This window comes from Salvia hispanica, chromosome 3 (assembly GCF_029641045.1).
Source record: "Salvia hispanica isolate PSC_SH4W2 chromosome 3, Shi_PSC_v1, whole genome shotgun sequence".
Taxonomy (NCBI): domain Eukaryota; kingdom Viridiplantae; phylum Streptophyta; class Magnoliopsida; order Lamiales; family Lamiaceae; genus Salvia; species Salvia hispanica.
The window spans coordinates 21784265-21797367 of record NC_142694.1 but is presented as its reverse complement, the minus strand read 5'-3'; the positions used below and the strand labels follow the sequence as shown (position 1 = coordinate 21797367).

The 13103-nt window shown below is 33.5% G+C and overlaps 1 protein-coding gene and 1 pseudogene across 2 annotated transcripts; one reads left to right on the top strand and one right to left on the bottom strand.

The window, feature by feature from the left end:
* Positions 1-6161: 6161 nt before the first annotated feature.
* ALN (allantoinase) lies at positions 6162-10346 on the top strand. 2 transcript variants are annotated; one of them, XM_048118754.2, is made up of 15 exons: positions 6162-6303; positions 6400-6668; positions 7234-7339; positions 7469-7589; positions 7781-7854; positions 7974-8050; positions 8148-8184; positions 8265-8350; positions 8436-8495; positions 8575-8714; positions 8847-8973; positions 9041-9196; positions 9266-9487; positions 9848-9946; positions 10027-10346. In XM_048118754.2, exons 2-15 carry the CDS (start codon positions 6585-6587, stop codon positions 10153-10155), a joined length of 1518 nt encoding a protein of 505 aa, XP_047974711.1. In that variant the 5' UTR covers positions 6162-6303; positions 6400-6584; the 3' UTR covers positions 10156-10346. The 2 variants fall into 2 exon arrangements, with proteins under 2 accessions (XP_047974711.1, XP_047974710.1); XM_048118753.2 differs by having other exon boundaries at positions 6167-6292.
* Positions 10347-12278: 1932 nt separating this feature from the next.
* Positions 12279-12892, bottom strand: LOC125212224 (8-hydroxyquercetin 8-O-methyltransferase pseudogene; annotated as a pseudogene).
* Positions 12893-13103: the final 211 nt, after the last annotated feature.

The following is a 13103-nucleotide window of genomic DNA, read 5'->3' as shown; positions in this document are numbered from 1 at the left end:
ATGCCCGTTTCCCTCCTCCTCCTCAAGATTGAAGAAGTCAAGCTCAATGACTTTAAATGAGCATTTGTATCATGTTTTTAGATGTTTTTAAGACAATTTATTTTCTTGTTTTTGACAATTTTTTCTTTAAGTTAAGTATTTTTTGTTTTAGTTTAATTTTGTGCGTCGAAATTTTTTTTCGCAGGCTCTGACCTCTACGCGGCGACCGCCGCATGTGCTGCGCGGTCCGCCACCTGCTCGCTGGAACGATCTGTTGTTGCGCGGCGACCGCCGGACATGCTGCGGCGGGCCGCCGCCTGGGCGAAATTTCCAGCGCGATTTTTTCGAGGTTTCTCAACTTTCGCCCGGTCAAGCCTCGACGCGAGAATTTTCAAGGTACGTTTATTTTTCAGTAGTTAACTCACGTCCCTACCGACTCTACAAACTTATTTTACACTTTGTTGTAAATAAGTTTGGGGGGATGAAGTGGTGGACCGTGAGTTTAGGATTTTTATTTTTGCTTTAAGTTTTTGTTTTTTTCAAAACCCCGTAGGAGAATTTTGTTTTCTAAAAATGTTTTCTTGAATCCATGTCGTGAACTTAACATGAAGAACTTAGAAACACGTATGCTTAGGGACACACTTTAGATCAAGTTGCCGATGATATTATATTCCATCTATGTTTAAGTGTGGCTTAACGTTTTGATTTGATGGTTTGGTGAAAAGGTGCATAATTAGTGAATTGCTTGTTCGCCTTGATTCATGCTTATACCTTGTGAGGATTTGAGCCTATTATTTTATTCTTGTGTGATTTATCTGCATGCATGTATATGTTTCTAGAACTTGCTCCCAGTCTTGCCTAAGTTTACATAGTGTTTAAGTCGATTTAGGAGGATGATTGGCCATCTTTTCTTAGCCTACTTTTGTCCAAAATCTTGACCTTCTCGAATTTTCAAAAATGTTTCCCTTTGGAGCCAAGTTTGAGCCTTTAAGCCATTTTTTTTTGAAGCCAAAATAATGGGGACAATTCCTTGGGTTAGTTAGTTTTTGCTATCTTATTTTGTAAAGGAATTGGAGAGATAAGGAGGAAAGTGTAAAAGTAGTATGCTTAATGTAAAAAAAGTACAAGTTGTGAAATTAAGAAAAAAATTCAAAATATGTGCTTAATCTTAGAAAAGATGTGTATGAAAGAAAAAAAAAGTGCGAAAGGTTGTGAAAAGAAAAAGAAAATCAAAGGATTGGAAAGTGAGTTGAAGGAGAAAAATAAATAAAGTGTTAAAAGTGTCTTGGGTTTAGAAAAGTGGAGTTATCTTTACTCTACTTGGGATATTTTTATTTTTAGTCACTTTTTAGCCAAATATTCACACCTACCAAAGAGCCTACATTACAACCAAAGATAAAGACCTTTTGGACTTTTGAAGCTTAATCACATTTAGTAGAGCAGGGAGTAGACTTTGAGCAAGCCTATGGTAAACTTTGCATGATGCATGATTTGAGTGCTTATATACACGTTACCTTTATACACTTTGAGAGTGAGAGAACACTTCCCATCTTTGGAAGTTTGCCACATGTGAGGGCCTGAATTCAAGGTGTTCCACGAGTTAATAATGAAAGTGCACTAATAAGACTTGCTTGATTTGATTGCGTTAATACATGTTTAAATTGTTCTTCCATCTTTTGAGGCAATTATGACATCTAGTCCTTGTGCATTCCGTGCGTCTATTTTGTGTCTTTATTGTTTTGTTCGAGGAAAAACAAAAATGTAAGTTTGGGGGAGTTGATACGCTCGGATTTTGTACTGTTTTAAGACCATTATTTGGTCCGTTTTTATGTCAAAATCGCTCTACACGTCCATTATTTGCATATTTTGTCTATTTTGGTATTTTGACGTGTTTTGTGAGAAATGTACATAATTGAGCCGAAAAAAGGAGCCAAAACGCAAAGTCTGGAAATCTGGAGTCAGACGGCGACCGCCGCGGATGTGTGCGGCGACCGCCGGCGCCCGGCGGGCAGATCAATGCAGCGGTCCGCCTCGGAAAAATACGCTTGGAAGAGAAGTCTCGTCCGGCGACCGCCGGAAGTCGTGCGGCGGTCCGCCGCCGAGGGAACAGACTCTCTGGAATCCAACGCGGCGACCGCCGACTAAGGTGCGGCGGCCCGCCGGAGAAAGGCGGCGAATCCAAGAAGCCTAAGATTTGCGACCAGATTTACCATATTTTGGAGATCTTTTCCTTCTACAACAAGGATTGGTTTTTCCCTATAAATAAGACCCCAAACTTCATCAAAAAGAGAGAACTTCTACTTGCAAAATACTTCATAGAGATCAAGACCTAGAGTACTTCAATTGTGTAAGGAGTTGGAAAAGGATTTCAAGAACATCAAGAACGACAAGGCTTCAACCTACGGGTTTTATTTGCTTTAGTTTTATGTTCAAATTGTCTTCCCTTCAATCTATGTTTTTAGCTTATTCAATTATGTGTAACTAAACAAACTCATAGGATTCTAGGGATGTGTTAGTAACGACTTTGGTTATATAAATTCCTTTTTCTATTTAATATACGTTTTGTTTTTACTTTGTTTCTTCCCTAAGTATTCTTGATGTTGCATGGTTGAGTAACACAATCTTGTATGATTTAATATAACTTGCTTCATAACTGTGACAGAGTTCTAGCGAGTTAGATTCACTTAGTAGACAGTACAGTTAGCTTCCCTTAAACCGGCACTGTTAATTGAGAGTGAGGACTTTTCAAGGGTCTTAGGCGCTTTTTGGAGTTACGTGTTGGGATTGACAACCCTAACTTTGTAATCAACGTTTGTATCGCATGAGCATAAGCTAGGTGACTCGTCCGTTCAAAGTAAAAACTGTGCTAGGGTATTGTAGTTGGAATTTTGTATAACCATAACTGTGAACACACGTCCCTGGGATTCTCTTATCTTTATCGTCTTTCTCCTTGTTTTATTTGCTTTTAGTTGGTCTATGCTTTTTATTGTTTTTAGTTTTCCAAAAGTTTTCAAAACCTACTTGTTTTTCCAGATAGTAATTGAGTCTTAGTAGAGGATAGACACTTTGTGTTTGCCTTCCCCGTGTTCGATATCCGGTACTAACCTTTAGCTATACTATATATACTCTGTATACTTGCAGGTTTATTTAGTTCTAATAAAAAGTGCATCACTCATCTTTTTCATTTTTCACTTTATTCTCCCTTTACTTAACTTATCTAACACAACTTTTCTTAATCTTTGTGCCCAAAAGAAACGTCTCCATTACTATGGAACGGGGAGAGTAATTATTTGTTGGACACCAACTCATTATGCCATTTGATATGTCTAGACTAGGAAATTTTTTCTCCAAATTATTGTGATTAGGCCAGGATACTGACCACCAGAGTCGATAAACTAATCGGTACCGACCCGATCTCTAATTCAGTTACTTCACTAACCGATCCGGTTAGAACCGATCGATTACCATACTAACAACTTGGAACCGGATTCATTTCTCAATTAAAAATTAACTAAAAATGGCAAAAGTTGAAAAGTTAGAATGTGCAAACTAATAAATGATAATTATAAATATTATTTAATATATTAAATGAGAATAAATTAGATAATTATTAATTATAAATATTATTTAATGTTAATTTTTTTCCCACAAGTATACTATTTAGGTTTAGGAAATTAAAATTTAGATATTTGCACGAAAATATTATAAATGTTTATTAGTTAGAAATTTAAAATTGAAATTGTGATTAAAACAAATAGATTATAACGGCTATCAGTTTTAACCGAACAGGTATCGGTCATAACAATGTTTATTAATCATATTATGGCATGTTTGGTGACATTTTTATTCATGAATTTCTATTTTTAAATGAGTTATCACTCCTATCAAACATGGTATTAACCGATTATATCATAATATATTTCATACAAATATACACATTTTCAGTTTTGGACAAAACATTAACCAAATACAATATATTTAAATCACGTTTGTAATTTAGTTGATATTTAAATTGCAACTTAAATTACGACAAATTCATTAATTTTGTAGTTGAATAATCCTCAAATAAATTTATTCGTGAATTCACGGATTCAAATCAATATACTAGTATTATATAATTACATTAGTGGATTATTGAGGTTGTATCCATTGCAATGTACACGTGTATACTAACATACTCCCTCCGTCGTAGGACTGGAAAAATATACCGAAATATCAAAATACCATTCTTATCAAGCCGAAAAAATAGTGAAAATACAGAGTTTTTGGTATACCGTGATTTTCGATAAAGTCTGATACCTTACTGAAATTTTTCGGGAAGATAACGGTATGAATTTTCATAGACCTCGTGGCATACCGAAATTCGGTATATACCGTAAGTTAAGGTATATACTGTGAAATATATTTATATTTATATAAAATATATCTAATATTTTTTAAAATTATAAAATATAAATAATATTATAAAAAACTCAAATATTATATTTTTATTGATGTTGAAAGTTAGATATACTGCAAAAGTATGGTATACCGAATTTTGGTACGACATACCAAAAATGAGGTATGATATCGGTATCGAAATTTCTCATACCGAAAATAAGGTATACCGGAGTTTGGTAAGTGTATGATTTTTTCGCATACCGAATTTACGGTATGGTGGTTTTGGTAAGGTATACCGAAGTTTGGTATACCGTACCTACCCACTCCTGCTCCGTCCCACTCTAAGGAGCATTTCAATTCTGGCACAAAATTTTATATAATGTTGTTTTGTAGGTTAAGTAGAGAGAATAAAGTAAAAGAGAGAAAAAGTAGAGAAAATGATGTTTCTATTTTCATAAATGTGTCATTATAGTGTGCATTCCAAAAAAGAAAATTATTCACTTAAACTAAGAGAGAAAAAGGAGGTAAAGAAAAAAAAAATTGCATAGAGCACAAGAGAGAAATTTTCATTTTTAAAAAATGAATCAATTTTTGTAAACATCCAAAAATGACAAAATGAAACTATTTTTCGTGAACAGAAGAAGTACTAATAAAAAAAGAGTGAACTAAATAAATGGTACCTGATCTTTCCCTTTCACACGTAAATGGTACCTGATCTTTATTTTATATCGTTTTTGGTACCCAGTGACAAAAATAACCCTAGGTACCAAATATGTGATTTTTTTCAAGGAGGATATTTTTGGAAATTTCAATTAAATAGTACCAAATATGTGATTATTTTTTCTTCCTTTCACATTTCTCTTTTTCTTCTTTAATTTCTTCTTCTTTATTTTTTATTCATTTTCTTCTTTCTTTTTGTATTTTATCTTCCTATCTTTTTTCTTTTTTTCTCCTTAGTTTATGTTTCTTCTTTTTTCTTTTTTCTTCTTTCTTTTTAGTGTTTTATACATACATTTAATTGCATTCATAATATAAATAAAAAAATATCTAATTTAATTAATTATTTAAAATAATTAAATCAATTGAATATTTTTTATTAAATTATTTTATACAGTACTCATTTTAAGGTTGAAACACCTAACTAAAAATATTCAACTTTTTATATCATTATAAATACAATTCACAATGTTAAATTTTTATTAAGACTATATTGATTAGTAACAAATTTAATGTAAAATAATAATAATAATAATTATTATTATTATTATTATTATTATTATTATTGTTATTATTATTACATAATATTATGTGATTCATAATTTATATAATAAATTATTAATTAATATCAATTTTTAGTATTATAACAATAATAATTAAATATAATTATATTTAAGTATATTTGAATGATATTAAAAATGAATTAATTATTAATTTATAACATCAAAATAATAATATAAATATTGATTAATAATAATAGTATAAAGAATTAAGAGAACGAGAGAAGATATTATAATATCACTTTTGGTACTAATTTTATTTATGCCCAAAATACCTTCTATGATATAAATGGGAAAATATATTTGTTTAAAGGATATTTTGGAAAGAAAATTGCATCAAGTACCAAAAATGTGATTTATAAGTACCAAAAACGATATAAAATAAAGATCAGGTACTACGTGCGAAAGTGAAAGATCAGGTACCTACGTAGTTCCCTCTAAAAAAAAATCGTGCCAATTACAATTTGACAAAATATATTTAATTTCCTTATTTTTTGTGATTATTTCCTGAAATCTAAATATTGGAGTTACTTTACACCCTTGTCATATGTCTCCCTCTTTCCGTTGGGTGTTATCTTTCGCCCCGCCTCTTCTGGTCTCGGCGACTCCGCACTTTGCAAGAGCTGGAGCAGCCAAAGCCGCCTCCACCCCCTACGGTAAACAGCTGGTAAAATCTCACTTTTAGATTCTTGTGAGTTTGGGCATAAATTTTGTCTTTTAGTCGTAAAGATTGGATTTTTAATGGAAGATTGGAAATTTCTAGTAAGATAATCATGGAGTCACGGATTCAATCGCAGCAACTAACGAGCGATTTCATTGGTCTGTGACGCAATCCCTGGGGTAACGTTATGAAAACAACATTTTTTATTTCTATGGACTTGCCTTTTTAGAGCTGATCTACAGTGATACCAAACATTTACACAAGAGAGAGAGAGAGTGGCAGAGAACATGGAGTCTGGGAAACTAAGGCTTCTTGCTCTGCTGCCTATTCTTGCATCTCTCATTCTTCTCTGTTCCGATCGTCTTCCCCAGGTTTGGTTCCTTGTTCCTTCACACTCTGTGCAGATTCTTGAATGTTTTTGGGCGTTTGCTATATAAACAGAATCTCTGAGCTCATAATGTTTTCTTGTTATTATATGATTTCTCCACATGGTTTTTCTTTTCCAAAACTGACATCTCATGATTTTTGTTGATGTTGATGTTGAAATTTCATCATGCAAATCTGAGTTGAATGTGCAATTGCATACAACAGTGGTTTATTGGAGTTGTATTTTGCTTGGATTTTTTTATACATATTGTTGTGAAATGTCACTGTTCTCTGATTTGGAGTATCTACATAATAGTATTAGTGGAAGCCTTTCTTAGATATAATTAAATGTTTGATATGCTTATGCACTCATACAACTATATGGATGAACAGTAGCAAAAAGCATTTTCGTTGGTTATATCTTCTAGTCTTCATTAGATGAGGATAATTATTTCTTCTTCACTTCTGATAAAACTGGATAACAGCAAATGAAGCACTGCATTATCAGCATTGACCTTTGGTGTTAAATTTTTTCATTATATAATTATGTTTATGCATATTCCGCTGTAGTTTGTTCGACAATCCAAGAGAATCAACTGCAGCCATGTACAGCAAAGGCATTACTGGATAGCTAGCAAGTGTATTGTAACGCCAGATGCAATGGTTTCTGGTGCAGGTGCGAGCTAGTGATGATCATATATTGGGAAATCACATTCAAGTTTTACGGCCTTCTTCTATTTCGGATAATATTTCTATAACTTATTTGGGCCGTGTACTCGTTTCTTAAATTGTGGATCATTAACAGTTGAAGTGAAAGACGAGAAGATTGTAGCCGTTATTGAGGGAGATGATTGGCGTGGGAATGCCTGGACTCACCAAATAATTGATTATGGGGAGGCTGTTGTTATGCCCGGACTGATCGATGTGTAAGATTATGAAACACTATTTCCATTCCCCTTTGTGTTTCTTTCCTTCAACCAGAAAACTCACAGCATTATTATGCTTCATCATTAGAGATTTTGCAAGTTAGATGTTTCCCTTCCAAATCTATGCAGAAACAAAATTTTCCCCACTTTTTCCATTGATTTGATTTCTAAAGATTTTTTTGCTTTGGCAGGCATGCACATCTTGACGACCCTGGAAGAACCGAATGGGAAGGATTTCCTTCAGGGACAATGGCAGCTGCTGCTGGTATGCAGATTTACTTGTTCAGTTTACTCTCTAAATTTCTTCAAGACAAAAGTTTATATTTTTTTGATGGAACTACGAAGTTTATGCATTAAACTTTATATTGTATTTGGTTTGCTCAGGTGGTATCACAACATTAATTGACATGCCTTTGAATAGCGATCCATCTACAGTTTCAGAAGAGACACTCAAACTTAAGGTACAGTGAGAGATAAACTATAGAGTCTCCTTATTTACATGAATCTTTGTTATCTTACTCTTTCTCATTTACGTCCTTTTGGTGCTCGTACATTCAGGTCCAGGCAGCTCAGGGGAGGATCTTCGTTGATGTTGGTAGGTTTTGTACTACCGGTCTTGACTCTTTGGTACCTTAAGATTTAGTACATGTGTAGCTGACTTGTTCGTCTGGAAAGGTTTTTGGGGAGGTCTGGTTCCGGAAAATGCATTCAATTCAACTGCTTTGGAGCGTCTTCTTGAAGCTGGAGCACTTGGCCTTAAGGTTTGCATATTTATTATTCTTGAATGGAAACATTAACTAAAGATATATTTTTATACATCATCTGAATTTGATGCATTCGTTGTAGTCTTTCATGTGCCCCTCAGGAATCGATGACTTTCCCATGACAAATTCCAGCCATATAAGGGTATCCATCTTGTATATGCAACCATAAATTAATGTTTGTCTGTGTTTGAGGTTGTTTGAATACTTAGGGCTTCGTGTAGGAAGGGCTGTCTGTACTGGCAAAATATAGAAGACCACTCCTTGTGCATGCTGAGATTCCTCAAGAGCTGGATATGGCAGATGATGGTGCTGCAAATCCTAGATCGTATTCCACGTATCTCAAGACTCGGCCTGCTTCATGGTATGAGCTATTCATGGAAGACTTGTACAAGTTTCTGAGACTTTTCATTATGGAATAACAAATAAAAGGAGAGGTGTTATGAAGTTAATAACTAGGCATGTCAACCACGGCAACGTTCTTGTATTTGTGCAGGGAAGAAGCTGCAATAAGAGAGCTGTTAAAAGTAAGTAAAAACACTAGAGGTGGAGGTGTTGCTGAGGGTGCTCATCTCCACATTGTTCATTTGGCTGATGCCGGATCCTCTTTAGACCTTATAAAGGTATGCATGTTTATTATTTCGATCTAAAATGAATCATGTCCCATAATGAGGTTGGTGTTTATATCAGGAAGCTAAGAGTAGCGGTGATAGCATAAGCGTAGAGACGTGCCCCCACTACTTGGCCTTCTCAGCTGAAGAAATCGCAGATGGAGATACACGCTTCAAGTGCGCTCCACCAATCCGGGATGCTCTTAATAGAGACAAGCTCTGGGAAGCTTTGCTGGTACTAGCTATATAAATATATACATAAGTGGTTCCTTGGTTGTGGTATTGAGTAGTTGGTTTGATGTAGGATGGGGAGATCGATATGTTGAGTTCGGATCACTCGCCCTCTGCTCCGGAGCTGAAGCTGTTCGAGGAGGGTGATTTCCTGAGAGCGTGGGGCGGTGTATCTTCACTGCAGTTTGTTCTACCGGTGACATGGTCGTATGGACGCAAACACGGGATCAGTCTCCGTCAGTTGGTTACGTGGTGGAGTGAGAAGCCGGCGAAACTAGCTTCCCAGCATCTCAAGGTCAATACACACTCTTGCTTAGTCTTGTGTATATAATACTCCCTCCGTCCATAAAAAATAGTCTCATTTTGCTATTTTGGGATGCCAAAAATAAAAAAATAGTCTCATTTCTAAAATTAGAAAGTTTCTCTTTCATACTTTACCCATTTTTTCTCCTTTTTCTCATACCTTTACCTACTTTTTCCCTATATCTCTATTATTTTACCTACTTTTTATCCCCCATCTCTTACTTTATCGTGGTCTCATTAAAACTCGTGTCGTCTACAAATGAGACTATTTTTTGTGGACGGAAGGAGTATAAATACATATGGACATATGGTAGATTTAAATTGGATTGGATTGGATTGGATTGGGTGGCAGGGGGCGATCGCAGCCGGAAATTATGCAGATATCGTGGCGTGGGACCCTGATGTGGAATTTGAACTGGACGATGATCACCCCGTATACCTTAAGCATCGGGTTAGTAACCAAAACCAAAACCAAAACCTTCATCTCTCTCTGTTTTAATACTTGTCTCAACTATGGGTGGTGGTGTGCAGAACATTTCAGCATACATGGGATCCAAACTGGCGGGAAAAGTTCTAGCCACTTTTGCGAGAGGCAATCTCGTTTACCAAAGTGGGAAGCATGCTCCGGCAGCCTGCGGCGTCCCCATCTTGGCTAAATGATCACACACCATACCATTTGTCAGTTGCCGCCACATTTCTGCAACTGTCCATAATGAATTGTAGCCCACACACACTCCCACATCTTCATTACTTTGTATACCTTTCTCCTCTTTGAATTGAGGATAAATCTACTATGGAGTATGGACAACCATTAATTGGTTCAATAGAAAACAAACCAGCTTATTGATAAATTTTCGGTTCAATAGAAACTAAATTTTATTTTCTACCCTCAATTAAAACTGTTGCCTCTTATTATTTTCTCCACCCAAAATGGCGCCTTTTTTCAGTTTTTTCCCTCTCCCATTTTTCTCCATCTAAATCTTTAATTAAGCTTACATTTTATTCTGTTCCTATAAGCATTAGTTTTTTATCTGACATATTTTTGTGTATGTATGATGTGTTTGTTTTTAAATCTATATGTTTTGTATATTTATTTAACACATTCAATTAATTTTTTTTTCTTTTTCTTGTTTAATAAGTTTATATAATGTAATAGATATTTTCATTTAAAAATTCAAATAATTTAAAATTCAGTTAGATTCATTAATTGAAATGCATACAAAACTTTTAGTATTATATATATTTATGTTTTTGTTTAACATTTTTTTACATAAACAATATATCTAATATGATCAAATATTAAATTAAAATTATTAAATATAAATATAAAATAAAACATGTTATAATAAATAAAAAAAACATAGTTATATATACAATAATTATAAACTGAAATTCTTACCCATTTTAATTATCATACCATATATTAATGTTTTGTTTAATATTTTATTTTTAACATAAACATAATATCTTATGTGATAAAATATTAAATAAAATTATACTAAAACATATAGTGTGATATAAAAAAAAGAAAAAAGAAACATATTATATATACAAGAATATGTAAGATAATAAAACTATGCTTATAATAAAAGAAAAAAAAGATTGATTAAATGACATGCAACATTATTTATGTTTCAATCTGTTATTCTTAGAAATGTAGTAATTAGATATCCAAAAAGAAAAATGTATAACTTAGAATGGGATGGAGGGAGTATAAACTAGTACTTCCTCTATTCCAATTAAGTTGAGTAAAAAGAAAATTAGCTAAAGTTAGTCATGATGATTGTCCTTAAATTATGATTGACTTTTACTATTATTCATAACTTAGAAAAATTAAGATTTTTCGTTAAAAATAGTGAAGAAAATGAGTCTTTCATTGTATACTATACTAAATTGTCATTCAATTAATCATTTCTCATCCTATTTTACAAATCAGTCTTCACAAATTTCATGGTAGAAAATGCTCTTTCAATATATTGGGATAAAAAATTAAAAAGGCCGAGGACATATCCAATTAACGAAAGGTGACATAGAGTCGAGATGTATCATGTATTATGAAAATGCGTATATTATATAAATGGGAGGAAAACTAGGAAGCCTTGGAAATTGATGAATTTCTATTTATATTAATCATGAGAATCTTGGAAATTGTATGTTCTTACTAGATATGTCAATCGGGTCGGCTCATCGAATTTCAGGCCAACCCCTACTCTTTTTTTTTTTCTTTTTTTTTTTGTTTATTTTATCTTAATCTTTATATACCCCAAAATAAACGCCTCAAAATAAATGAGACAAAAAATAGTATTCCACCCGGTTGAGTTGGGTGCGGATTTTAAGAAATGTTTGAATGTGTAATAATTGGAGTGTGATAATTGAATGTGAGACTCATTTTGCATTATTATTTGCTTTATTCTTTGGATGTGTTTTTACTTGTGCTTTTTAGTGTGTTATTTTATAATATTTTTATTTCACTTTTTATAGAAATATCTAACCGGGACTCCTAATGCCAGACGGATGAAAATGATCAGTCGGAATTTCTAATGCCGGACGGAGGGAGTACTAAACAAATAGTTAGTCAATTTAAAACACACAAGCACACATATCTACAAACATTAATCGATCTTAATATCAATTATAAAAGTAAAATACACATTATTAAGTGACACATAGACACACATTGACTAGAAAACAGAAATACATTTGATATAGACAAACACAACAATTTATGACATGTTTCAAGTAGAGATGATCTTATTTTAAACAAGACAATAAACAGAACACAATTAAGGATAAACCTCAATCACAGACCTCAATCCTAAGGGAGTAATATTATATCTTGTGAAGCCAGAAGCATAGAAGATGTTGGCCCATTCTTTCATGGATCTTTCTTTCCCTGCAGCCAGAGCCAGAACTCGAACATCAAAAAGGAGCTTAGTTTCAGTAGCTTCATCATCTTCTCTATCTTCACCCACAATCATGTCCATAATAATCACCTTCCTCTCATTGTTGATGCTCGAAGCTGTGGCTTCCTTGCATTTCTTTAGTATGGCAACACAATCTTCGTCGCTCCAGTTGTGCAATATCCACTATAGAGAATAAAGTATGAGTGAGAATAAAATAGAAAAGAAAGAGAGAATTAATAGAGAAATAAAAAGAATAAATGTGTAGTTTTTTTTTTTTTGCTAAAATTGAAAATTAATAACTTGTGATGAAACAAACATTTAAATGAATACCATTCACTTGTAGTGGGATGGATGGAGAACAATATTTATATTCTCTCCGTCCATGATATAAAGAGTCATGTTGGCTCGGTGAGGATTGTAAAGAAATTGTTCCAAACATGAGCTTGAGCGTCAAGGAGTTCTTGTGCAGATTCTACACCATTTGGAAATGCCATTTTCTGGAGTGGTGGTATTTTTTTGTGTGAAGTAATTATGCCTTGTTTCCCTACTTATAGATGGAACATATATGTTTCACATACATTATTAATTATTATGAAAGATTTTGGTAAGATTATGTTAGTTTTTGGATCGAATAGTTCACGATTGCTTCATTGCTTTATTTGAATACATTAGTAACTATGCCTTGTTCACGATTACATTACATGT